The sequence below is a fragment of the Salminus brasiliensis genome, chromosome 24 (assembly GCF_030463535.1).
Source record: "Salminus brasiliensis chromosome 24, fSalBra1.hap2, whole genome shotgun sequence".
Classification (NCBI taxonomy): Eukaryota; Metazoa; Chordata; class Actinopteri; order Characiformes; family Bryconidae; genus Salminus; species Salminus brasiliensis.
The window spans coordinates 3,906,225-3,933,911 of NC_132901.1; the positions used below are offsets into that span (position 1 = coordinate 3,906,225).

The 27,687-nt window shown below is 47.1% G+C and overlaps 1 protein-coding gene across 1 annotated transcript in view; it reads left to right on the forward strand.

The window, feature by feature from the left end:
• The window catches only part of chrna8 (cholinergic receptor, nicotinic, alpha 8), a 56,998-nt gene that overhangs the window by 19,624 nt on the left and 9,687 nt on the right, over positions 1-27,687 (forward strand). Inside the window, exons 3-6 of the mRNA XM_072670682.1 lie at positions 7,367-7,411; positions 15,039-15,148; positions 25,740-25,819; positions 26,099-26,266. Coding sequence (XP_072526783.1) covers positions 7,367-7,411; positions 15,039-15,148; positions 25,740-25,819; positions 26,099-26,266 — 403 coding nt within the window. The remainder of the gene's footprint in view (positions 1-7,366; positions 7,412-15,038; positions 15,149-25,739; positions 25,820-26,098; positions 26,267-27,687) is intronic.

The window sequence follows — 27,687 nt, forward strand, 5'->3', positions numbered from 1 at the left end:
GGAGAGAGAGTGAGAGAGATACAGAGAGAGAGAGAGAGAGAGAGAGACCAAAAGATGGAGAGAGATACAGAGAGAGAGAGAGAGAGAGAGAGAGAGACCAAAAGATGGAGAGAGAGTGAGAGAGATACAGAGAGAGAGAGAGCAAAAGGGTGGAGGGTGGAGGGGGGACAGAGGCAGAAAGATGGAGACAGAGTGAGTGAGATACAGAGAAAGAGAGACCAAAAGGGTGGAGGGTGGAGGGGGGACAGAGGCAGAAAGATGGAGACAGAGTGAGTGAGATACAGAGAAAGAGAGACCAAAAGGGTGGAGGGGAGATGGGGGGGGGGGGGGGGAGAAAGATGGAGACAGAGTAAGTGAGATACAGAGAGAGAGAGAGACCAATGGGTGGAGAGGGAGAGAGAGAGACATGCTGAACAGGACAAAGAGAAAGATGGTGTGAGAGAGTGAGAGACAGAAAGATGGAGAGAGAGACAAAGACAGAATGAGAGAGAGAGATATGAAGAACGTGAAGTTGAGGAATGTAGACTGTGTCTGTGTGTGTGTGTGTGTGTTCGCACTGGCCTCGATTAGCAGCTCATCAACGACACCAAACCCCCCCCAAAGCGGACGTCCTGCCTTTTCTTCCAGTCACACCAGTACTGCGGTGAGGCTCTTTATCAGATCGATGTTACTGGATCCTGTGCATTCAGAGCTCGGCGGTTAGGGATAAGCTCCACTTATCTTCATCTGCATGGCTTCCCTCTGCCTTTACACTCCGCAGATTCAATTTGTCAAGGCGAGGAGTGCAAATCCGCACGGCTTTCCTATCACGGCCCAATCTCGTCAGCGGCACGGTAACGCTGGCAGGGGGCGGTGTATTGTTTGCATGCGGTTTGTCAAGAAGACGTGTTGGGTTTGAGGCGTCAGACAGACGTGGCTTTGCCTGCGGCTGCTGGTTCATGTTACCGTTAGTTGGGCCATGCTGGCGCTGCAGTAGCAGTGTCGGATGACCCCGTAGTTGGACCATGCTGGCACTGCAGTAGCAGTGTCGGATGACCCCGTAGTTGGACCATGCTGGCGCTGCAGTAGCAGTGTCGGATGACCCCGTAGTTGGACCATGCTGGCGCTGCAGTAGCAGTGTCGGATGACCCCGTAGGTGGACCATGCTGGCGCTGCAGTAGCAGTGTCGGATGACCCCGTAGGTGGACCATGCTGGCGCTGCAGTAGCAGTGTCAGATGACCCCGTAGTTGGACCATGCTGGCGCTGCAGTAGCAGTGTCGGATGAGCCCGATAGTTGGGCCATGCTGGCGCTGAGAGATGAGCCTGGTAGTTGGGCCATACTGGCCCTGTCGGATGAGTCCGGTAGGTGGGCCATGCTGGCACTGCAATAGCAGTGTTGGATAACCTTAGTAGTTGGGCCATGCTGACGCTGTCGGATGAGCCTGGTAGTTGGGCTAGGCTTATGCTGTGGTAGCGATATCGGGCTTTTAAAACCTTGCAATAGAGCCAAATCCTCTTTACATGTTTGGATAGCCCACCGACTCTTTAAGGCCTAAAAAAAGCTCCTAAAAGCATTAACACAGGGAGCAGATGCCAAGAGCTGAGTTAATTTCATAGCGAGGCAGTACAATGCTGTTGTGGTTCTGGTTATTGGCAGAAACAGGCAGCTGGAGATATTAAGAGAGAGACTGAATCTTGCTTCTCTCTCAGTCTAATCAGTAATTACAAGCATATCCTTTCACCCAGCATGCTTTTATGGGGGCTGTAGAGTAAGTGCCTTCTTGAATAGAAAGGCTGATTCATTAGAACTCTAGTGAACTCTAGAACACTAAACCACCTAACAACTAACTAACAACACCTCCAAGTTAATCATCTTAATCCTTAAGCATTATTTGGCCATTAACTCTTGGAGGAGTTGTTAACACAGAGTTTCACTAACTTTTTCTAGCCTGCACTTTGGGTAATGTTAGATAATGACTTTATGAAAAATGTATTTATATTGTTCATTCAGAGACGGGAGCCATATTCACAATGAAACATGATAAATATTGTTTAAATATATATATATATGGTTGGGTTGTCGGAAGATGGGTCGTGCTAACGCTGCTGCGGTACCGATGTTGGGCAAGCTCGGTAGCCAGGCCATACTAACACTCTGTACCAATGTTGGAGCCAGGAGCCAGGTCGTACTAATGATGCTGCGCTAGCAATGTTGGGTGAGCTTGGGTGTCGGGCTGTGCTAAGGATGCTGCGCTAGCTATGTATGACGAGCCAGGGGGGACAGGCTGTGCTAACACTGCTGTGTTAGTGATGTTTGACAAGCCGGGGGAGCCAGACCGTGCTCACGATGCTGGGGTATCGATGTCTGATGAGCCAGGCCGTTCGGTCGCTGCTGTGGTAGTGATGTTAGACGAGCCTAAGAATGATGTCTAATAAGTCTGGGAGCCGGTTCATGCTAACGATGCTATGGTAGCGATATTACTCATAGACCTACATGAATTGAAAGTTACACAAAAATATGTTCAGCCAGATAGTGGCTTAGATAATGCTCAGATCACATTGCATTGCAGAAATCATACTGCAGAAATCCAGGCACTTCCTTAAGCGTTCACTTACCTGTTCGTGCTGAACGTGTTGGCTATATTTTGGATCAGCCTGCATGAAAGAGGAATGTAATTACCTGGTTTTTGTTCCTGGATTCAGTGCATTTCTATTAGAAGTGGCAGATACTCCTTTTCAGAGCCAAACCCCATTCCCCTCAACCTGGCAGAAGAACAGAAGCACTTCTTTTTTCATTACTGTGCTCACTGCACTTCAAAGTGACCAAATCTGTCAAGCATTAGAAACTTTTGCAATCTCACTGCCCTTAATCTGGGCTGAAGGAGACAAAAGTCCAGCGGTCATCCTTCCATAACACGAGACACAGAGAGGGAATCTAGTGGAGTCAAACCGGCAGAATTGAGCTGGCCAGCACATCTCTGAAAAGGTAGTGATGGCTGAGGACTTTTTATAATAATACTCTCACATGCAGCTTCAGTACTAACCACTCATCAGTGGTGAAGATAAATAACTGATCAGCACAGTGATTCATCAGTCTACTCAGGCTTTAGTAGAGCTCAGTAACACTGAGATAAATAACTCATCAGCACAGTGATTTATCAGTCTACTCAGGCTTTAGTAGAGCTCAGTAACACTGAGATAAATAACTGATCAGCGCAGTAATTTATCAGTCTACTCAGGCTTTAGTAGAGCTCAGTAACACTGAGATAAATAACTGATCAGCACAGTGATTTATCAGTCTACTCAGGCTTTAGTAGAGCTCAGTAACACTGAGATAAATAACTGATCAGCGCAGTGATTTATCAGTCTACTCAGGCTTTAGTAGAGCTCAGTAACACTGAGATAAATAACTGATCAGCGCAGTGATTTATCAGTCTACTCAGGCTTTAGTAGAGTTCAGTAACACTGAGATAAATAACTGATCAGCGCAGTAATTTATCAGTCTACTCAGGCTTTAGTAGAGCTCAGTAACACTGAGATAAATAACTGATCAGCACAGTGATTTATCAGTCTACTCAGGCTTTAGTAGAGCTCAGTAACACTGAGATAAATAACCGATCAGCACAGTGATTTATCAGTCTACTCAGGCTTTAGTAGAGCTCAGTAACACTGAGATAAATAACTGATCAGCACAGTGATTTATCAGTCTACTCAGGCTTTAGTAGAGCTCAATAACACTGAGATAAATAACTGATCAGCACAGTGATTTATCAGTCTACTCAGGCTTTAGTAGAGCTTAGTAACACTGAGATAAATAACTGATCAGCACAGTGATTTATCAGTCTACTCAGGCTTTAGTAGAGCTCAATAACACTGAGATAAATAACTGATCAGCACAGTGATTTATCAGTCTACTCAGGCTTTAGTAGAGTTCAGTAACACTGAGATAAATAACTGATCAGCACAGTGATTTATCAGTCTACTCAGGCTTCAGTAGAGTTCAGTAACACTGAGATAAATAACTGATCAGCACAGTGATTTATCAGTCTGCTCAGGCTTTAGTAGAGCTCAGTAACACTGAGATAAATAACTGATCAGCACAGTGTTTATCAGTCTACTCAGATTTTAGTAGAGCTCAGTAACGCTGAGATCAATAACTGATCAGCACAGTGATTTATCAGTCTACTCAGGCTTCAGTAGAGTTCAGTAACACTGACATAAATAACTGATCAGCACAGTGATTTATCAGTCTGCTCAGGCTTTAGTAGAGCTCAGTAACACTGAGATAAATAACTGATCAGCGCAGTGATTTATCAGTCTACTCAGGCTTTAGTAGAGCTCAGTAACATTGGAATAAATAACTGATCAGCACAGTGATTTATCAGTCTACTCAGGCTTCAGTAGAGTTCAGTAACACTGACATAAATAACTGATCAGCACAGTGATTTATCAGTCTACTCAGGCTTTAGTAGAGTTCAGTAACACTGAGATAAATAACTGATCAGCACAGTGATTTATCAGTCTACTCAGGCTTTAGTAGAGCTCAGTAACACTGAGATAAATAACTGATCAGCACAGTAATTTATCAGTCTACTCAGGCTTTAGTAGAGCTCAGTAACACTGAGATAAATAACTGATCAGCTAAGTTGAAGGCCTAGAAGGTCCTGGACAGGATAGTCCAGTAGTGTGGTGACAGTGCGCTGAGCAGAGGGATGAACAAGTTTGTTCAGGGACGCTAAAATGAGGGCGGCTTTAAGCCACACATTAGCAAGCTACCGCGACAGAGGGCAGAATAAGATTAGATGGCCTCGACCGGTCAGGGAGCTTTGCGTGCATGTGTGTGTGTGTCTGTGTGTGTGCTTTTACACACAATGCGAGACAGACAGATAGGCTATTTGCTAATTACAGCTTTAGCAAACAATTATACACGCAATTGTAATTGCAGTGCGATTCCACTGCAGACTGGACCACCTGTGCTGCTTCACATCGGATGAAGTTTGAGTAATATTATATGCTGGGAGTTGGGAGTGTATCTGCGTGGGTGTGCAGGAGGGGAATTAAGGCCTAGGTGAGGTGATTACACAAGCGTCCCTCCATTAGCTTGCGAAATGGTACAGGCTTTTTTCTTTAGCGCCAGCGTTATTGTCCTCTTTTATTTTCAGAACAACAGGAAGTAGTGATTGTCTCGGTGACAACGAGATTAACCAAATAACACTGGAGCTTAATACCCCCCCCCCCCCCCCAAAAAAAAACAAAAGAATCCCCCTAAAAGTGTCTTCTAGCTAACGCAAAGCCAAGGGTTGCGTCAGGTGTTGCACTCGGCTGGCGCTCACGGCTGGCGCTCACGCTGGATCGCTTTGACAGTCAAGCGCCAAATGGGTGTTGTGGCAACGCTGCCAAATAAAAAGGCGCAGCATGAGCACATTTGAATGCATGGAGAGAAAAAGAGAGAGCATACAAGAGCAAGGACGGACTCCCCTTCAGAAAGCTGAATCATTAATACTGGGGTGAGGTGGGGGCACATGCCTCCTCCGACACATGTACAACCAGCCACTGACTCTTCTTGAACTGCCGCTCATGCAACTTCACTGGTCAGCCACCACACTCAGAGGAATGTGCCTGGTACCAAACTCTGATGCATTGGCTAGGAGACCCCCATGACTGAAGTGATAGGGGGCCATCTACCCCACCCCAGAGGAAGCAAGGCCAATTGTGCTGCTGATGGCAAGGCAGCATGACAAACCAGTGATTCTTATAGTGACGATGTTATAGTCCGCTGGATGGCAGGCAGCATGACCCAGGTTTTTAGTCCGCTGGATGGCAGGCAGCATGACCCGGAGGTTCTTAGTCCGCTGGATGGCAGGCAGCATGACCCGGGGGTTCTTAGTCCGCTGGATGGCAGGCAGCATGACCCGGGGGTTCTTAGTCCGCTGGATGGCAGGCAGCATGACCCGGGGGTTCTTAGTCTGCTGGATGGCAGCAGCATGACCTGGGATTCGAACCAAAGGTCCTCATAGTGGCAACGTCTTAGTCCACTGGATGGAAGGCAGCATGACCTGGGGTTCTTAGTCTGAGGATGGCAGGCAGCATGACCCGGGGTTCTTACTCCGCTGGATGGCAGGCAGTATGACCTGGGAACCCCCAGCTGGAACGCAGGCAGCATGACCCGGGGTTCTTAGTTTGCTGGATGGCAGGCAGCATGACCTTGGATTCAAACCAGCGATCTTCATAGTGGCAACGTCTAGGTCCACTGGATGGCAGGCAGCATGACCCGGGGTTCTTAGTCTGCTGGATGGCAGGCAGCGTGACCCAGGGTTCTTAGTCTGCTGGATGGCAGGCAGCATGACCCGGGGTTCTTAGTCTGCTGGACCATGAGCTGAACGAAGACAAGGTGCAAGAGTTAGGTTTGAGGTTCAGGGTAGATGTCCAGGAGGTGACCCTTGTTTCAGTGCTTCTCCTAGTGGAGGGATCATACACCGCAGGAAGGAACGCCCAGTTCTCACCTTCTCAAAACTGTACAAATTCATATCCCTATATTACAATAGACAGTGCATCCTCACCCAGGAGATGTTCGGACACCTAGGAGAGGTTCGTCCCACCACCTCTGTTCCAGGACCAAGACGAATCTAGATGCTTGCCTTCTGTACGTCTTGAAGGGTTCTGTTCTGGCACTCGCACTTTATAGTCCGGTAGCACTGCAGACCACACTCCATCTCTCTCTTTCTCTCTCTCTCGCTGTCTCCCTGCCTCTCTGTAAGTCTCTCTTGACCCCGAGTTGACCCTGTTGTAAACCCCTGACTGTAAGCTAAGTGGTGCGCAGCAGAGGCCGGGAAATGTCGGCATTGTTTTCCCTTGTTTTCCCTCCTGCGCTCCTGCAGGCTACACATCCCTCCCGCTTTTTATTGGCTCTTCAGCGGCTTTATGTATAAACGGAGACGACTCTGGCATTGTCTGGCTTGTTTGACCGGGTCTGTCTTCTTTATCACTCGCTTTCATCCTGTGGCCTATAATCAAAACAGCTCAGCCCTGAGTGAGAACAGACAGCGCACACACATGGACTGAAAGCGATCAGTAGACGTTGATGTGAAGGCTTATGTAACGCGGCTTTCATGAAGTCGTAAAGGCATATTACATGGAGAAGGGCTCTTCATTATAGTGGCCATTACTGCACCGCTGAAGCGTCCTCTGGTCAGATTGCTCCAATTCACCCGGCCTGTCATAACTACACTCTCTCACCACTTATCTCAAATGCTCCCAAACGCTTCCGTCTGTCTGAGTGTGTACATGGAGAACATCAACATGAGGAGTGTGGGCCTACTATTAAGGTCAGTCCTGCAGTTCTTTCATATCCAACCCTGTTCTCTGGTTCTCTTCACTCTCTTTTAGGATGAGAAGAATCAAGTGCTGATAACCAACGCCTGGCTACAACTGGTAAGTCATGGGTGTTTGCATGTCTACTGATTGGTACTTCCTACCTAATCTTGGGAATAACCACCCTAGGTATGGATGACACTATAGCGAGACGATGGCACAGACCGTATTAGGTGAGAATGTGGTCATTATACAGGTTATTGATTGCTCTGAGTCGTCGTTCCCCTCCCGTGGGCCGCTGGGAGAAACCAAGACCACACTCCATCTCTCTCTTTCTCTCTCTCTCGCTGTCTCCCTGCCTCTCTGTAAGTCTCTCTTGACCCCGAGTTGACCCTGTTGTAAACCCCTGACTGTAAGCTAAGGGGTGCGCAGCAGAGGCCGGGAAATGCCGGCATTGTTTTCCCTTGTTTTCCCTCCCGTGGGCCGCTGGGAGAAACCAAGAAGTCCATTCTCAGTAAACCTTCACTACGTTGGCTCTAGAACACCCCACAAAGTCCAAGATGCAAGATGCCCTTTTGAACGTCACTCCAATCGCAGCCTTGACGAACATGAAGATAGTTTTGCGCTCTACAACAACTGACTGGTGTGCCCGCTTATCTGTATCGTTCTGGGCCACATCCATGCCAAACCAGGGGTGGTCAGAATATTCTGATATGACTCTGACTGTGGACGAAGGGTGGTAGCATCTTGGACACCGTTACCTTTATGGGATGTTCTAGAGCAGCCGTGGTGAGGGTGTACAGAGAATGGACTTCTTCTAACAGTGGTGCCCTATGGGCCATTGATGGCAGAGGGGAACGACAACTCCAGCAGGTGGTCCAGAGCAATCCACAACAACCTCTATACGTCTCGCTAGGGGTGGTCATTCCCACTATCTGGTGAGGTGGACATGATATTCGGATGTGTGTGGCCCTACCACTATTAGTAAGTGTAACTCTCTCGACTCTGGATTGGTTTAAATATGTATTAATATTTACTGAGCTGTCTCCTGAGCACTGTAATGAGTGTGTCTGTGAGGCTTGTGAAGGATACTTATTGCCTAGACATTGCCCAGGAGAACAACAGCAGCAGCAGCAGCAACAACAACAACCTGAGCCTGGGTGGAAATGTAAATGAGATGAATGCATTGTAATTTAGCAGAGGTTGCTCTAATAGAGGTATGAGAGATATGCTAATGATCGATGAGGTTGGAACGACTTCCAGGCGGACGTAATGTCGCGGGTCGGACGTGGGGAGGGAGCGCAAACAATATGCTAATTCACTTCCTGCAGGGCTAACGCAACGTCAAATGATTCATTTCTGGGGCAGCTTGTCAAAACATGTCCAGTGGCTAAATTGCTGGCGAGAGCTTCATGCCGCAATGCTTCAGAAAGGACGGGACCTTGTTTTGGGGACCTCGTCCTGTGGTTCTTGATGGTCTAGTAGGGCTGACGAAAAGGCATCATGGCCATCATAGCCGAGAACCAAACCATGGTAAGCTTGTGGGGCACCTTGATTGAATGCCTTTTCAATCATCAAGCAACATCCTAGAAACCACCGGAGATGGCATAGCAACTAGCGACTGGCTGCACTCTGCCAACTAGCGAAAAAAACAGGTAGTGATGCCCTAGCAAAGATCTGGGATGACACACTAGCCACACTGTAGCACTCTAGCACCTCCCTAGAACACTATATCCACCAGAAAGCAACACCCTAGCGACCCCTGTAGGTGTCAAATAGAAGAGTAGGACTGTCAAGAAGCTATGTACCCGGGCTCTTGATGCTATAAGGATTCCAGTAGCGATTGTAGGGAGAGGATTATTAGGCCAATTGTTGTGATCACTTCTTGATGCTATGAAGGTTCCAGTATCAGTTACAGGGGCGGGACTATCGGGGTTAATTGTTCTAGCCACTTCTTTATTCTAACAGGATTCCTGTATTGATTGTAGGGGCGGGACTAGTAAGACATTTTTTTCGGTATCAATTACAAGGGTGGGACTAGAAGGCCCATTGGACTGGCCACTTTTTGATGCAATAAAAATTCCAGTATCCAGTGCAGGGGCATGACTATCAGGTCAGTTGTGCTGGCCACTTTTTAATGCTATAAAGTTTACAGTATCATTTGTCGGTTGGGACTAGTGAGACAATTGTTTTGGCCACTTGTTAATGCTCTAAACATCCCAGTATTGATTAAAGGGGTGGGATTGATAGGTCAGTTGTTCTGGCCACTTTTTAATGCCATTAAAATTCCAGTCTCCAGTGCAGGGGCGGGACTATCAAGTCAATTGTGCTGGCCCCTTTTTAATGCTATAAAGTTTACAGTATCATTTGTAGGGACATCCCAGTATTGATTAAAGGTGTGGGATTGATAGGTCAGTTGTTCTGGCCACTTTTTGATGCTATAAAGATTCCAGTATCCAGTGCAGGGGCGGGACTATCAGGTCAATTGTGCTGGCCCCTTTTTAATGCTATAAAGTTTACAGTATCATTTGTCGGTTGGGACTAGTGAGACAATTGTTTTGGCCACTTGTTAATGCTCTAAACATCCCAGTATTGATTATAGGGGTGGGATTGATAGGTCAGTTGTTCTGGCCACTTTTTAATGCCATTAAAATTCCAGTCTCCAGTGCAGGGGCGGGACTATCACGTCAATTGTGCTGGCCACTTTTTGATGCTCTGAAGTTTGCAGTATTGTTTGTAGTGGCATCCCAGTATTGATTAAAGGGGTGGGATTGATAGGTCAGTTGTTCTGGCCACTTTTTGATGCTATAACGATCCCAGTATCAATTGTAGGGGCAGGACTAGTAAGTCAGTTTTTAATCCTATGAAGATTCCAGGTGTATCAGGAAGTCACATGACTATCAGGTCAATTGTGCTAGCCTCTTCTTGATGCTATATAAATCCCAGTATTGATTATAGGGGTGGGATTGATTGGTCAATTGTTCTAGTCACTTATATTCTATAAAATACCCATGCAAGGGTGTGACTATTAAGTCAATTGTGTTTTTGATTCTATAAAAAGTCCAGGAGCTGATTTTATTATTAGGTCAATTGTACTGGCCATTGTTTTATGCTATAAAGACTTTAGTACTAATTGTACGGATGGGGCTAGCAGGTCCGTTGTGCTAGCTAATTTTCAGAGTTATAAATCAGCATTAGTTTACTGAATCAGATCAGTCTGTGTAATATGACTGGAGCTTTGTTGAATCAAGACCATTTATTCAATAAATATTATTACAACCCTGTTTTTTTTTCATGCCAGCACACACTTTGATATTTCACCATTACGACCTTGTAGTTCTCATGGAACATTCCTAGGTAATAAATACCAGAATCTGAGCAAGCACTTCTCAGAAACATCAGAAGAGAGTCCTCGCTGCCAAATCTGGGTTAAACACACTTCTAGTCAAGTAAACTCCTGACAATCTCCACACACACTCCTCCAATTCAACTCCACTGTGGATGGCTTGAGCTCATATGATCTCAATAGGACACAAAAATAGATTTTACTTCAGAAAATGAGGCCCAGAATGGGAACCATGGTGATTACCAGCAACCCAGACCGCCGATTAAGCCTACAGCTGTTTAGCCGCCAGTTCATGTTGAAATGATGTGGAGTGCTGCGCCGGCAGACAGTCTGCAGCAGACCTACTGGAGTGGAAGATGTGGGAAAGTGCTCTGTTCCTCACTGTAGGAAAGCAAGCGAATCATCTCGGCCCTCCAAAGGATTCTCACATCCAGAAGAGTGGCTGAGGTTTACATTTCCCCACATCCCTGAGGACGGCAGGCTGAACCTAAAAGGGGATTCGGGCCCAAAACTAGCATTTAACATGTTCTGGCTTGGGTTACGTAACGTTCTGCAGTGCAGCATTGCGGCCCTCATGAGCCTCATCAGTTTGACTTTATATCTTTTGTGGTGTTCTCTGCACTACAATTCCCAGCATGCATCACAAAAATTACGCCCCCCTCCATGTCGGTAAAGAAATCTGCACTGCCAGCCTAGCCGTTGACGCACCATCATTTCCTAGTCTACCGTGTAACCAAGAGGCATCTGAACAGATGCAGCAGTGGCTACATTTATCACTTTGCCCAGAATTCTCATTTACCCTGTACAATACAAGGTAGCCAATCAAAACGGAGGTCATTCGCATACGCATTGATGAGCTGCAACCTGGACTGGACTCTACCTAGAACATCTTCAACGCCCCTGACAACCTTCTTCCATCGGTCTAACTTCTAGTTCAGCTGCTCTCAGGCCCATAGTTAGTGCTTTGGGCAGTGGACAGGGGTTAGTATGGGCACTCTGACCAGTTTGATGCTCATATTTGGTTTTACAACCCTGTTATGTTGCCATGCTGATTTTCTTTGTGAAACAATGAGGGTATTATAAAAATGTATTACCTGGCTTATATTACCCCAACAGATCACAGTAGCCACATGGCATAGCCTAGCCTGGCTTAGCCTAGCCCAAGCTATTTTTTGTAATTATTTACGTAATTATTATTAGAGATTGTAGCAAGCAGCTGGGTTTGCTTTTAGCCTAGCACCTGCATTCAGGCCTTTTTCCTTCTCTGATTGGCCTAGCGTTAGCTGTTCACCTTCGAGCATTTTTAGCCCCTTCCTCTGGTCGGCCCTTCTCCATTTGGCAAGACTGAGACTCTTGACGAGCCAAACTGTGATGTTCTGGCTGACTTTATTAGAACATCTTCAAAACATCAGGCAGATCTCGTGGGGTGTTCTCGGTATGCAGTGGTCAAAAGTGCTCCAAGAAAGGACAACCGATGGACTGGCGACACCTGCTCCTAACATTAGCCTTGGTTCCAGATACCACAGGTGTCTTTGGAGGTCTTGCAGAGTCCATGCCTGGCGGCACAAGTGGGATCTACTCATTAGTAGACGGGTGGTGCCAATGGTATGGCTGTCAAGACTGGGAGGTAATAGTTTTGGGGTTTTGGAAACCACCCTTGGTTTGTCACCTTCATGTACTGACCTCAACCAAGCCTCCTCTCTGGGGTACGTTTCTGACACTAGCCCACGGTAGTCTGCATTGAGGAGCCCCAGGTATCCAGCACACATGTTGATTTGTGGTTTGTCCTTCCTCAGACCACTGTCCATCAGGAGTTCCGCGGAGGCCTTGCAGTTTCGGAGATGTTCTGACCCAGTCGTCTGGCTATAATGACCTGACCCTCGTCAGAGTCGACCAGGTCTTCACTTTTGACCGTTTCTCCTACATCCAACGCATCAGATACAACAGCTAACTGTTCCGTTACATACGTCCCATACGAGCATGACAAGAATCGTCATCAAACATGATGTTCCTTAGATGATTGGTGATCAGCAATGTCCTCTGCGGTCACCCTCTTTTCTCAGACTCCTCACAGTCTGTCATCATCATCAGTATCCCCAGCAGTAATCCGCCTGTCCAGCCCTTATCAGTCTAAATGCTCAGGTTAAGCGCATTGATCGGCTGCCCGCGAATTTAAGCCCAGCAGGGGAACATTTCCCAAAGTGCTTTTTGATCCTCTTGATCAGTTCCAGCGACGGTCTGGTCAGAAGCCGGGCCACTCCACAGACTGAGACATAGCATAGTAAACCCTGGATTGCAGCTCTGGTCTTGGAGGGCTGGATTTTTGCTTTTCCTGCTCACCTGGCACACCTGATTTATCTTACCTGCTAATTGCCAGGTTTAGAGCCAGGAAATCACCAAACTGTGTTGGGCTCGGGCCCCGTTGCCCCACCCCTGCTATAGATGTTGGACAGGTGATGTGCATACGAATCTGAGACACTCTGGGTCAGAACATCTCCAAAACATCGGGCAGGTCTTGTGAGGTTGTCCGCACCTACGGAAAGTGCTCCAAGAAAGGACATCAGGCGACGGGGTCATTGGCACCTAAGGCTCACAGATTCTCATTAAGGCCCCACTTGGTCTTAGTCTTGGCGCCAGATTCCACAGGACACCTCCGTCTTCTACAGGACGTGGCCCAGTTGCTACAACCTCCTTTACTGGCTCACTGCTCACCTGTGGAGCCTAAACCTTCAGCCTTTGAGCTCCCGGACCATCATATGCTTTGCTGAAGATTTTCCTGGTGAAGTCATGCTGGAGCTAAATCACGGACCGGAACGTGAGACTCCTGCTTGTCTACTGCTTTAGCGTCAAAGCTTGGAGATACCCAAAGGCACAGCTTAGACCCGTACGTCTGAGGACTGCTTGCGTTGGCAGATCTTGCTGGGAAACATCTGGATGGTCCCACCCATCAGTCCAGAGTCCTACTTCTGACGAAGAGCCTCGTATAGATGGCGTATAATCTTGTAGCGCGTGTCTGGCTGAGCGCTGATAATGAAATTGCAGAGTGTATGTGTGTGTGTGTGTGTGTGTCACATATGCAACACGCACTGTGTCCAATGCCCATCTCATTGGCAGTGCCAACTGGTCCGTGATGGCTGCTGAGCCCTGAGGGAAGAGAGCCACTGGAGGATGCAGGGAGGGGGAGAGGGAGTGCACTCCTCATTCCCCATGGCTACTCTAATGTGATGTGTTTAGATGGGATGAGGAAAAGAACACAGTTTGCCTTCTCCTTCTCTCATCTGCCAGGTTAAATAATCACACACACACACTTACACACACACTCATGCTCATACACTCCTACACAAGCTCAATCATGCAGACAGTGGCAGAATGCAAACGCAGTGTCAAGAAGCTGAAAGGTGAGAAGCAGAAGGCTTGTAGTTCCATGTGCAGCAGTATCTGCCTGGGTCCGAACGCTAGGGTGGGGTGGGTGGGGAGGGGTTAGGTGGGTTGCCGGGGGGGGGCTTCATTGTTCTCCTGCACGCCTGCCTTGGGAGCGTTTCTGGTAGAAGTGCAGATCTCTAGTCTGCAACGAAACGTGAAGGTCATCGGAGTGGATGGAAGCCAGAGCTCCAGTGGCAGAGGCCTGCGACCCGAAGCCTTAGAGTAAAGAGATGAAGAGAGACCCTCAGCTGCGATTTACAATAACAGAGAGCACGCACCATACAGGGGCTCTGACCCGGCTCAGCGAGTGATGTGGAGCTTTTGGCAGCTGAATGCAGTTTGCAAAGAGAAGTAAAGTGCATCTGACTGTGATGTGTGATAAACAAGGCCTTCTATAATTGGTAGATGGCTGTGTGTGTGTGTGTGTGTGTGTGTGTGTGCGCACACGTGCCTTTTTTCTTAGTCCCATTGGTTAGCTTATGACTGCGAGTCCCAGCTGGATGACAGCTGGGTGTGCTCATTTATGTGTGTGTGTGTGTGTGTGTGTGTGTAAGGTGGGGGGGGGGGGGGGGGGGGGGTGTTCATCTGGGTGCACTCAAATGTTGCATGTTTGTGTTTGTGTTTAGAAGAGGAGTGTATGAAGGGAACACAGTATTAATATATATATGTGTGTGTGTGTGTGTGTGTGTGTGTGTGATATGTGTAAATATAATTGCTATTGTATATATAATATTTTGCTGCCTAGTATTATGTAAAGGACATTTCTATTATAGATACTTGAATATGCAGCATAACATACATATGGGGCACATTATCATGACATAAGTGTATGACATAAGTGTTAATAACAACAATGGGGGCCACTTATATATATATATATATATAACCACGTTGTTGTTATTAATATACATGGCATATACATGACTCCACGTCCTGAGACGGCCTAAAAACCAGCCAGCGTGTGTACTCTGTATGCAGGGCTGGACAGATGCGTATCTAACCTGGAACCCTGAGGACTATCCCGGTGTGAATAATCTACGCTTCCCCTCCAATCAGATATGGACGCCAGACATCCTGCTCTACAACAGGTAACGCTCATCACTTAAAATAGCCCTCTCACACACACACACACACACACACACACACACACATACATACAGTTAGAAGGAAAACTAACATCCTGCGCAGGATTCTACTCTGCATTACATCTTCTGTCATCTCCAGCAGCTGAGAGATATGAGAGATATGAAGCAGTTGCTGCTGAAGCCGTCTCCTCTACACACACTGAAATGTGCCTGTTGATTATTTGCTTTTTAACATGTGCATTCTGGAGGAGAAAAATGCCCCAAAGTTATCGAGCGGCCTGCCAGTTACTGCTTGCCGTTCAAATCCTGCTCCACACCTGGTGAAGCTTATCAGTTTAGTCTGTAGTTCCTGCAGTCGTTCCTCAAAATTGTATTTTTTCATTGACAGATACATTTCTTATTATTTATGTTCTTTTTTTCTCTCTACATTTATAGTATGACATATAATACTTTTTTGTATTGTTTTTTTTTTCTTTAGTTTTTACATTAAAATGCTATGCAAACCATATGGGCCCCTGTCACACTTAAGGTGGAAAGAGTAACAGCATGGAGTGGAAATACATAAAAAATAAATAAATATATATTAATAGACTAAAGCATTGTTCTATGTAGTGTTTGAAAAGTTGGTAAAACATGAAAAGTAAAGGTCTAAATATTGCATTTCAGGATTAGTACAGCACTGTCTAACGTTTCTGTCATTTTAAGTAAATTTAGGTGCTTGGACCCCTGATGATTGCCAACAGCGCTGTAATTTGGTGACCGCGGCTAAGTGCTCTCAATGGCTACAAATTTAGACAAAACCTTAATGTAGGCTGAGTGGCTGGTTGTACACTAGTAATCATCATGTTCATATTTTTGGTTGATTTGGTTGAACAGTCATCCACCGTCATTCAAACAAAACACGACTGTATGTAGAGAGGAGAGTACGAGGCTGATTGGCTGTTGGCTGGATTGGACGCGGTCACTCTGCTCTGTCTGAGTTAAATCGTCCTGCAGTCTTTTCCTCAGCTCTGTCTAACCTGCCTAACCTCGGGCTGGATTCGCTCAAAGAACCGGAACTCCCATGAGCCTTAGTGGCTGTGGGCCACTATTTTGATGGAACGCGGGGGGGTGTATCTTAATCATGGCTGCTGAACTGATGGTTATGGGTATGATGTGCGCTCCTGCTTTGGGATATGTTGTAGATATATTTTTGCTTTTTGCTGACATGAACAGTTCGAGCGGTATCGGCCTGTGGTGCTGAGGCTTAACCCTGTAGGACTACTTTGGAAGGAGTACTTCAGCATAACTCTAAATCCCATTTCTGAATGATTTCATTAGGAAAGTTTAAAGCGAAAGTAGTTTTGGCTGTGGTGGTGAAACTGATTCGATCATTATTAGAATATATTTATTACAGTGCTTGGACCCCTGTGATTGCCATTTGCAATGTCAATTGTAGACTAAGCTTTAACCGCTCACAGGACAGAAGTACCACAGATTTTTGTATATATGTATATATTACATATCTGTACTATAGTTGATATATACATATATGTATTTACATACCAATCAAACATATCTGTATGATCCATATATTATGCATTTGATCTAAAATGTGTGTGTATAATGAAATATATGCCCATTCCATATATGACCACATATATCTCATATTTCCATGTGTGTGCAGTGCTTGGACCCCAATGATTGCCACTAGACCGTCCCTATTTTCTTAGTCTGTGGGAGGAAAAGCAGAGGGGTACAAGGGGCACCTCTCTTGATATATTAAGCCCAGGCCGCGGTTCTGGCTCGTTTTCTGGTGCCTCCACCTCTATAACGTTATCGCCTGGCTGGCAGGACGCCTTGGCTGACCGGAACGGAGGCCTGGGTGGGCCCCAACCTTCAACCCTTCCAGCTCAGAAGGGCGCATGGACAGCCAAGGCAGGCGGTCCAGTTTAGAATAGGGGTGTTGATGTTGATCAGCAGTGCGGTTAGGACCGACATACTGCAGAAAAATCCTTAGTACCTAAACACAGATCAGCCATAACATTAGAAACAGTAGGGGCTGGATATACTAGGCAGCAAATGAACAGTCAGTTCTTGAAGGTGATGGACCCAGACTAGCCTGCCTCCCAGACAACAACCCCTAATATTAAATCCATGGAGCTCAAAAAGCCGTCATGTCCACAGTTACAGCAGAGGCAGCAGAAAGAAGAGTGGCTTGATTAGAGCCGTCACAAGAACTTACCCATGTGCCACAAACACGGCGGTAAAGGACAGGATGAAAATCAAGCCAGACAAGCTGTGCTTTAACACCCAGGCTAGCAGACACTCCCCCCCCCAACCCTCCCAACCCCCCACTGCCAGACAGCAGGGTTACTGAGGCCTATCCCGTTCTTTCTGAAAACTCCTCTATTTTCCTCTATTTTCACCTTCAGTTTCACTTCAGAGGAACATCGCAGGCATATCCCAGCATCTCACACAGATCACCTGATAAACACTGCGCCAGGTGCAGCACCGTGCAGTAATCTCCCCCCGACACCAGTGAGGGCGGACTAGCACACGCCCCTTCCGACGCGTATGTAGGCAAGCCGCTCAATTACACGCCTTATAGTCCGCTGGACCACCCAGGGCCCTCAGCCTGAACCGACTGGGTAGGCCTCAAACCTCTCAATGCCAGAAATCCCTGGATCCCTGGCCAAGAAGAGGGGTCAGATATGGAGAGGATGTTGATGGCCGCCATGTCTGGTCAAGGTGCAGCCTGCTGAAAGGGACAGTACGATGTACTGTGTGTGTCTATTCCCAGTTCCCAGCATCGCACATGCTAATTGAGTTGGCCATGCTAAATTGCCCCCTAGGGGTGAGTGAAGGGGTGTGTAGCAGGTGGTACCCTGAAATGGACTGCCGTCCTGTCCGAGGGTATTCCTGCCTTGTGGACTAGGGCGGTTCTTCTGGGGCGTAGCTCCAAGAAGCTTCTGTAGAACCTCTCGCTATAAAAGTGTAAAACAAATCAAGTAAATTCTCGGAATTCTTTTGTTGTCCGTGGGTTCTGGGAACGTCGGGAAACCCAAGGGGGCAAAAGTTTGGGCGCACAAGTTGTTGTCTAAGAGCATTTTCACACCTGAAAGCCCCGAACCCACGTCCGAACTATGGCTGCCATGGTGTTGCTAAGCGGTTACTATGGTATCGTAGATGGTTTCTATGGTGTTTCGTAGCTCTCAACTCTCACCTTTAGCTGTCCAAAAATACGCGAACCGTCACCTTCGCTGCGAGGCAGACAGGCCGAGCCACTTAAGGTCAGCGTATGACAGCGGCGGTCAGCGCGGACAGCTCCTCATAAATTCCTTCCGTCCGTTTCCGCTGGGCAGCTGTTAGCCGGGCCGTTTTAACACTGATTTATGGCAACAGTGAAGAAAGCTCAGTGAAGTTGATGTGAGGTGAATAAAAAAAAAAAAATAAAAAAAGAAAGAAAGAAGAACGAGGTTAGCTTTGCTCCGGAACGTTCTCGGAAAGGATGACCCATAAAAAGGAATCAAAAAAGGAGAGAAGGGAAGAAGCGGAGTGAAAAGAGAATTACACACAACATTAAGCTGCTTACTCTCAGGATCAGCGGCCCCTAATGACTGCAACGCTATGAGCCTAAAGAGAAGGAGGGGGGCTAGCGAGAGCGAAAAGACAGAGTGGGGGGGGTGGTGGCATGGGGGGGTTGCTGGATGGTTAGAAATAAAACAATTTAGGAAATCTGTCGAGGATTCTGGATTTTTATTGCGGGGGAAAGATCTAGTGTGTGAAACAGCTTAGCTACAGACATTAGCGCCGTGCGCCGCTGGAACCGGGTACATATATGAGGCACGAGGAGCGCTAAGCTTTCAGAGCTGGAGATCAGAAGGCGCTTATGATGTGCGCACCAGCGTCCGTAATATGGTGCTCATGAATATTCATGAGCTGGAATCGGGAATGTGTACATGAGGGACGGGTGGAGGAATATTACAGCACAGATCAGGTCGGTGTTAAAGGCCCCACGTCCGGGGAATGCAGTTTGGTGGAGTTTGTTAGTCACTAGGGTAAAGCTAGGTTGCTAGGTGGGTTTTATGGTGTAGCAGGTGGATGCTATGGGGTTGCTTGGTAGTTGCTAGAGTGTTGGTAGGTGGTTGTTATGATGTTGCTGGCTAATTGCCATAGCATCCCAGGTGATTACTGTGTAGTTAGTTGCCTGGCAGTTGCTATGGTGTTCCAGATGGATGTGGTGTTGCTAAGTGGTTGTTGTGATGTTGCTGGATAAGCGTTTTTGCTTTCCAGGGAATTGTTATGGTGTTGCTAAGTGATTGCTAGGTGGGTGCTATAGTGTTGATAGGAGGTTGCCATGGAGTTAGTGGTTGCTTGACAGTTGGTATAGTATCTCAGGCGGTTAAAGGTAAAGGTAAAGGTTGCTATGTGGTTGCAAGGTAGTTACTTTCTGGTTACTGTGGTGTTGCTAGGCAGTTCCTTTGGTATTCCAGGTGGTGGCCAGGTAGTTGTTAGATGTTGCTAAGTATCTTAGGTGGTTGCTGGGTAGTTGCTATAGTATCCCGGGTGGTTGCAAGGTAGTTGCTAGGTGATTACTATGGCGTTGCTAGGCAGCTCTAGTATTCCAGGTGGTTGCTATGGCATTACCAGGTGGTTACTATGGTATTTTAGATGCTATGGAGTTGCTTAGTGGTTGCTAGGGTGTTGCTAGGTAGTTGATGGGTAGTTTCTGCAGCTAACGTCTTGGAGTCAGGTTCCACAGGATGCCTTCAGAGGTCTTCTGGAGTCCGAGCCTCGACGGGTCAGAGCTGTTTTGGCAGCACTTAGAAAACCAGCAGCAACGCAGTAAACTGCTGTAGCCTTATAAGAAACCAAGGGAGGAGTCCCTCGTCCTCAAACACTGAAGACCCCCAGATCTGAAGACCCTGTTTTCCTAAAGCATCAGTGATGTCGCAGTGTGTAACACTGGTAAGACGAGCCCAGTATGACAATAAGACATGTGACTTTGAGTCGTGACGAGAGAAGAGGGGGATGAAAGAGGAAGTAGAACTGTAGAACACACACACACACACACACACTCTCTAACGACAGTCCGCTGTGGAGCAAGGCAGCAGGGTATCACTGCTTTTGAATATTTTAGAGTTAAACAGAAGGGGCCTGAGGAGTGTGAATGTTGATTGCCCATTTAAACGTCCTCTTTAATCTGAATTATGCAAATCTGACGCTGATCCTGTGTTCTTACCAATTAGCGTTAGCGTTAGCATCCTGAGCTAGAAGAGCCACTGCTTAACACTCCATCCTCCGACCTCGCCCAGCTTCAGTACTGCACCGACCGCCGACCTCGCCCAGCTTCAGTACTGCACCGTCCGCCGACCTCGCCCGGCTTCTTGGACAGTGAGTGTAGAATCAAGGACATGGCCAGTTGATTCAGGCTGTAAACGATTTCTGCCCCAGAAGATGGACAGTTCAGAGAAATCACTGTAAGCCCAATATTGCCATGACATTCGTGCCCATGGCGAGGGTGTGGAAACTTCTAAACACAGCTGTATGAGTTAAGGGACGAGACAGAGAACGATGGCCTTGCGTGTCGTCAATAATAGAGATGTATTCCTGGCTAAGTGCATTTTGAGCGTCCACAAACATTTCAATTCTGATATTGTTTGGGAAAGGCCATCCATCAGCATTCCGACTGTGTGCTGCAGTCCGTTGCTTCGGCTTCGGAAGACCATTCAACCACTTCCCCAACACCATCCGTCAGTCGCTCCTTGCATTTTAATATGCTTTTAATTACTCTGCATTTGTCATGCACAACTGCAAAGGTGATTAGATGCGTCACAAGGCGAGAGAGAGGGAGCACGAGTGAGAGAGGTAGAGGTAGAGGTTACGCAGTGCTTACCTTTTAGGCTGGAGGCTGATTGAAAGCACTAATTCCCTTCTGATTGGCCACACCTCATAAATCCATATTATGCAAATCCCTGATGTTCCTCATCGCCATGGCGCCGAGCTCTTCCACATTACCGTTGGAGGAAATGATGTAAAGGGGCTTTTAGGCGCCTCTTCTTCCATCTGTCTTTATTAAACGTCACAACACCATCGCCGTAAAACACCGCTAACGGCCGTCCGCATCACTCGGCTCAATTACCACGCCGCTCCTGGCCTGGACGTGCCGGCTAAAGCGCCGCACCTTTGGGAGGCGTTATGACTGAGCGCGTAGGGAAGGTGCGTAGGGAAGGTGCGTAGGGAAGGTGCGCGGTGTGCTGACGCGGCGCGTCTGAAGTCACAAGGGGAATAACCTCAGACCCCTGACGTCGTCGTTTTTTGGCTGGACTAGCCGGTTAGGAAGGTTATAGCGGGGGGATTAATAGGCTGATGCTTAGCCCCTTAAGCGACATCAGCGAATGCTAAGGGTGCATCTGCTTAGCACGTCTGGGAGCCACATGAATGCTAAGTATACCTGCATCCATTCAGCATCCATTCCCTTGGACTTGCTCAGTTGCCCGTGACTAACTAACTGACCAACTTAACCAGTCAGCGGGTTTAGGGGCTAAATGGACGAACGCTAAATGGACGAATGCGTAGCATCAGTGAAGATTGAGTGTCCATTCAGGCAGCCATTCCTCAAGCTTGCTAAGTGGTCAGTTGGGTTGGTTCACTGAAGGCCCTAAACTTGCTAGGTGGTCAGTTTGGTTGGTTCACTGAAGGCCCTAAACTTGCTAAGTGGCTTTCCCATCAGGTATCATAAGTGCAGCTGATTAGCAACTTGCTAAATACGCTATCTGGACAAAAGTATTGAGACACCTGCTCATTTGTTGCTTCTTCTGAATTCAAGGGTATTAAAAAGAGCTGATTCTGCTTTTGCTTCTGTCCAGAGAAGAAGGCGTTCTTCTAGATTTTGGAGAAACACTGCTGTGAGGATTTGATTGCATTCAGTGTCAAGAGTTGGCATATTGGATGATCACCACGTCACCTCATCCAAAACTCATCCCAAAAAGTACTCCATTTTTTTTCAGAGAACACAGTCCTTCCACTGCTCCACAGCTCAATGCTGATGCAACTTGAAGTAGCTGAAGAAGTTCCTTAGAAGGGGGTGTCCACAAACCTGTGGACATGTATAGTGGGTCTAGGAAAAATGACTGTGTGTAGATTCCTTTTCAACATCTGGAGGTTCTTTAAGCTTTGCAGCGGATCTTCGGGTTCTTCACTTACAGAAGTGGTTCTTCAAAGACAAATCTGTTAAAATCTGAACGAGCTTTTACAAAGAAGCCTCGGTCAGGATGTACAATTAATACATGTCCGACAAAAGGTCCATCCTACCCTCTCACGGATAATCCTGTGCCACTGGCTGCAACACAAGCCCAATGCAGGATGGATCCACCACTGTGGATCAGTTGGGGAAGTGCTTGTCAGGACATCAGGCTCCAAACATTTCCGAAACCCTTCAAAGCCTGGCGCTAGGTTTTGGGGACCACCTTTCTTAAGAAAGCCCTTGGACAAGCTTAACCTGATGAGACAAGTCCAGTCAGTTGGGTAAATGGACGTCTCCATGACAAAGAATGAACCTGACACGAAGGTCCAGTTAAGAGGACGTTTTTTCGAGCCATGTCCGGAACGCCATAATGTCCAACTAAATGCAAAGCCTTGAGGCGGAGTCCTTTCCCACCAGGCCGAGGACAAGCTTACGGTTCTGCCGTGCCGATCGCTGACGACCTCCTTTGCGATGATCAGATGAAGTACAGTGTAACTGGCACTGGAAGAGGCCGAGTGTCCTGTTCTATGAGTGTAAATTCTGTTCCTCAAGGCTGTGGCTTTGTATTCGGGCCAAATGCAAAAGAAGATCCTACAAGTCAGGAGGTCCGGGACATGCGTGACGTGACGGCAGCCTATTCCGAGCAAGGAAGACGGCCGAAGACAAAAAGACTGCAGGATTGTATGTCACTTTAGGTCTGCGTGAGAAACATGCAGATGGTTGATCAGTGTAATTCAGACGCGCTTGTACACGGGTTATGAAATACCAGTGGGATGTCTCTCCGCATCACTGTACCTTCCCCGTCTCTGAGCGAAATCAGCGCGTCCCGGTCCTTAATGGTCCGAACAGAGGGAAGCAGCAGTGGGGTAAATGTGATGTTGGCAGAAGAACAGGCAGTAGTGTGCATTTGGCAGTGGTGTGCAGCAGGGGCATAGTGTGGGTCCGCTTCAGTAGAGCGTGAGTAGGGGCCAGGCTGGGCTCAGAATGTGCTGATGGGAGCCTGACCTCTCTGACTTTGAGCAGGACTCGCACAGACTTTAAAGGCAGAAAGAGCGTAATGGGATGAGACAGCGGCAGGGACAGCGGCAGGGACAGTGGTTCAGCTGACCGTTTCCTTTTTAAAAGATAGAAGAGTCTTTTTGTTGCAGCCTCTAAATGTGCTCAAGAGATGCAATCGATCAAGTCGGGTCAGGCTCGGACAGAAAGTTGTTGGGCTAAAAAAAGGTACAGACCCAGTATTTGGGGATTAGGTCAGATTAGTTCCGGTTGGACGGGTATTCAGTATTAAGGTTCAGGTCTAACTCTCGGACGTGGATTCAAGGTTTGGACTAAACAACTTGGTGATTGCTTCTGGTTGGGCTTGGGCAGAATCTTCTTATGCTGTATTTAGGTATTATAAGGTTCAAACCTTTCAGGCATTGAGTGGGGGGCTTTAGTCAGGTTCAAGCCTTTCAGGGGCTTTAGTCAGGTTCAAGCCTTTCAGGGGCTTTAGTCAGGTTCAAACCTTTCAGGGGTTTTAGTCAGGTTCAAACCTTTCAGGGGCTTTAGTTAGGTTGAAATCTTTCAGGCATTGAGTGGGGGGCTTTAGTCAGGTTCAATCCTTTCAGGGGCTTTAGTCAGGTTCAAACCTTTCAGGGGCTTTAGTTAGGTTGAAATCTTTCAGGCATTGAGTGGGGGGCTTTAGTCAGGTTCAATCCTTTCAGGGGCTTTAGTCAGGTTCAAACCTTTCAGGGGCTTTAGTTAGGTTGAAATCTTTCAGGCATTGAGTGGGGGGCTTTAGTCAGGTTCAATCCTTTCAGGGGCTTTAGTCAGGTTCAAACCTTTCAGGCATTGAGTGGGGGGCTTTAGTCAGGTTCAAACCTTTCAGGCATTGAGTGGGGGGCTTTAGTCAGGTTCAAACCTTTCAGGGGCTTTAGTCAGGTTCAAACCTTTCAGGCATTGAGTGGGGGGCTTTAGTCAGGTTCAAACCTTTTAGGCATTGAGTGGGGGGCTTTAGTCAGGTTCAAACTTTTCAGGCATTGAGTGGGGGGCTTTAGTCAGGTTCAAACCTTTCAGGGGCTTTAGTCAGGTTCAAACCTTTCAGGCATTGAGTGGGGGGCTTTAGTCAGGTTCAAACCTTTCAGGGCTTTAGTCAGGTTCAAACCTTTCAGGCATTGAGTGGGGGGCTTTAGTCAGGTTCAAACCTTTCAGGCATTGAGTGGGGGGCTTTAGTCAGGTTCAAACCTTTCAGGGGCTTTAGTCAGGTCCATCCTTTCAGGCATTGAGTGGGGGGCTTTAGTCAGGTTCAAGGTCAGGTCAGGTTGGTTTGGGTTGGACTCTAATGCCGGTACTAGGCATTTGTAGAACTTCAGGTGTCAGAATGTTCTGCAGTTGCCCACTCTTCCCTTTTTCTGACCTGAACAAGCCGAGCTTGCTGACAAACCTGCTTTGTTGGGAACCCTAAGGGCAGGCAGTTGGACTCAGTTCATGCCACATAAATGTGATGACTGAGTTGATTTTGGGGAAAACCCTGAATGACCCTGATTATATATAGAAAGCCATGGTAGCACTAAAAAGGTTAAGACCCTTCCCCCAGGGCAGCAACACCCTCCCCCCAGTTTAGCAAGTTCAATGCATATATACTGTGTGACATTTCATTTACAGGTCAAGGCATTTACAGGTCTATTGCATGGTTATAACACCCCCCCCCCCACCCCCCCATCCACACATACACACAGGTAAAGACTGACTCCAATGCCCCAAATGTAAAAGTCAGACGTAAGCATGATTAAAATGTATCCCCCCGTCTTTACATACCAGTGATGGATGCTAAACGTCACTGTGGGATTTTATAATGCAGCCTTATGGAGCTAATATTACCGGCCCTGTCTCTGCCATGACTTCACCTGCATTATTTCTTTATCCCGGCTCATTGCTGATGCTGCTTTAGCAGGTATGATTAATGATGAACGCGCTGTTGAAAAATGCAGCAAGGCAGGACTTTACCCGAGTTACTATGACCTCTGCTTCTGCGGAGCATTTTAATAAAAGCCAGCTGATGGTGTAATTGCATTGTTAGGCAGGCAGATGTTGCAGAAGTCTTAATGCCATTCAGACGTTATGATTGGTTGAGAAGGAGACGGATTTGGACCTTCAGTGTGGTTAAATGGAGAATGAGATCTGCAATTCAGGTGCAATTCAGGTATATATATATATATATATATATATATATATATATATATATATATATATATATATATATATATATATATATACACGGAACTGCAAGGAGTCTGAGTATGAGCTGAAGTTATTAGTTGTGTGTGTAGATATGCTGATGTTATCGCTTGACTTTAACGCTGGAATCTTCTCTTGTTTTCTCTCCAGCGCTGACGAAAGGTTCGATGCCACGTTTCACACTAACGTCCTGGTGGATTCATCGGGAACATGCCAGTATATACCGCCAGGTCTGTCCCATCTGTTTATATATATGTAGCATTAGTCATCTTGCATGTTTAAGGTTCCTTGAGAAACTTATGGAGGTTCTTCAAACCACCTTAAGAGGTTCCTCCACAGTTTCAAACCGGTAGAAACCATCCAGCAGATGGCGCCGCACAAGGATGGCTTGGTGATAGGGAGGACGTTTTTAGCCTGTTGTATAGAAACACAGCACCTGCATGTATTAACATGTCCAACATAACACGTCCCATCTGGATTAGGTTTGACTTTGATCTGAATTCCGACAGGTATCCTGAAGAGCACGTGTTATATAGATGTGCGCTGGTTCCCCTTCGACGTGCAGAAATGTGACCTGAAGTTTGGTTCCTGGACGTATAACGGCTGGCTGCTGGACCTGCAGATGCAGAAAGTGGACATTTCCACATACATTCCTAACGGAGAATGGGATTTAGTCGGTAAGACTGATGGACACATACATAAGTTCTGTTGCATTGATGTGATCATTTTGAACCCTTTGAAGTGGAGAGGTTTTAATAACATAATTTAACCAATAATTACATAGTTATTACACATTAATTAGGGACATCACATGAACAGTGTGTATTCACATGCTCAAATCTGAGTTCCGGCTTCAGGACAAGCAAAATACAGTCTCAGCGTTCAGTGAGGTCACATCGCTCTCGCGCTCTCTCTTGCTTTTATCCTCTGTGACTCGCTCTGTTACTGGGGGCTGTTAGATTTTGCTGCTTGTCTCCAGTGTAGAATTCAAGTGGCACTTGAATGTGGGTCTCTTATGGTCTCTCTTTCTCTCGTTCGTCCTCTTGCTTTGATTTCTTTGCTGTTGTGAGTAAATAGTAAAGAGTCCTGTGTGTGTTTATATGAAAGAGGAGTAAACCATCTCCGGTTCCTCTGAAGACTACAGGGGAAATCCAGAGTGTTCCTGGGAACTAGATAAAAAAAAAAGTCATGGCTGAAGATGGCTTATGATGCACTAGAGTTTACAAATAGCTCCTGTAGGGTGTGTGACAGGACTCAGACATTGAGAAGAGTGCAGTACAGGCAGTGAACGCCTCATTGGATGTGTGGAAAGTGGGTCGCAAAGCAGGTGATAATGATTGGCTAAAAGGACTGATTGCATTTGGGCGTGGCCAATGGCCACAGTGTGAATGAAGCTTACGGTCATACGGGTCTACCAGCAGTGGCTGTTCTGCGATATTTCCTCATTTTTGTACTTATTCAGTTGCCGTGTGGGCCTGCCACCACTTTATTGTAGCAGTGATCCACCTTAATTGATGCAACATCCATTCAGGCACCTGCATCAGTTAAGGTGGAATGGACGATGCTTGCAAAAGCAACAAAAAGGCGGGACACATGGCGAACCCTCTGTTTCAGCACCATCCCGTGAAAAGCAGGGCGGCTGCATTCCAGCTAGCTGTCCAGCCCCCCTCCCCGCCCCCTATTTTCTGTCACTTTCTCTATCGCTGTCAGTTTAACCCCGGGTCTGTGGAACAGATGGACTCCTGACGCTAGCTGATCGCGTGTTGGCTGTCATCCCAGCTAGCATGGGTGCTCAAATGGGTGCCAGACTGGTCAGACTGTAAGTGTATACACACACACACACACACACACACACATATATATCCCAAAGCCTTGGTTCTGGCCAGATTTCACACAGTGACAGACTGCGGGGTCAGATTTTGGGGCAGCGTTAGCAGCTTGGTTGCTGTGTGGGAATGACTCGGTCTGGAACGCCTGCAGTACGGAGCCGAGCAGGAGGAGCTTCCTTTACTGTTTCAGGCTTTCGGCTTGTTTGATGACCAGCATTGCTACTGAAACACAGCATAAACATGGGCTCATGTTTCATTTGAAGGTAGGG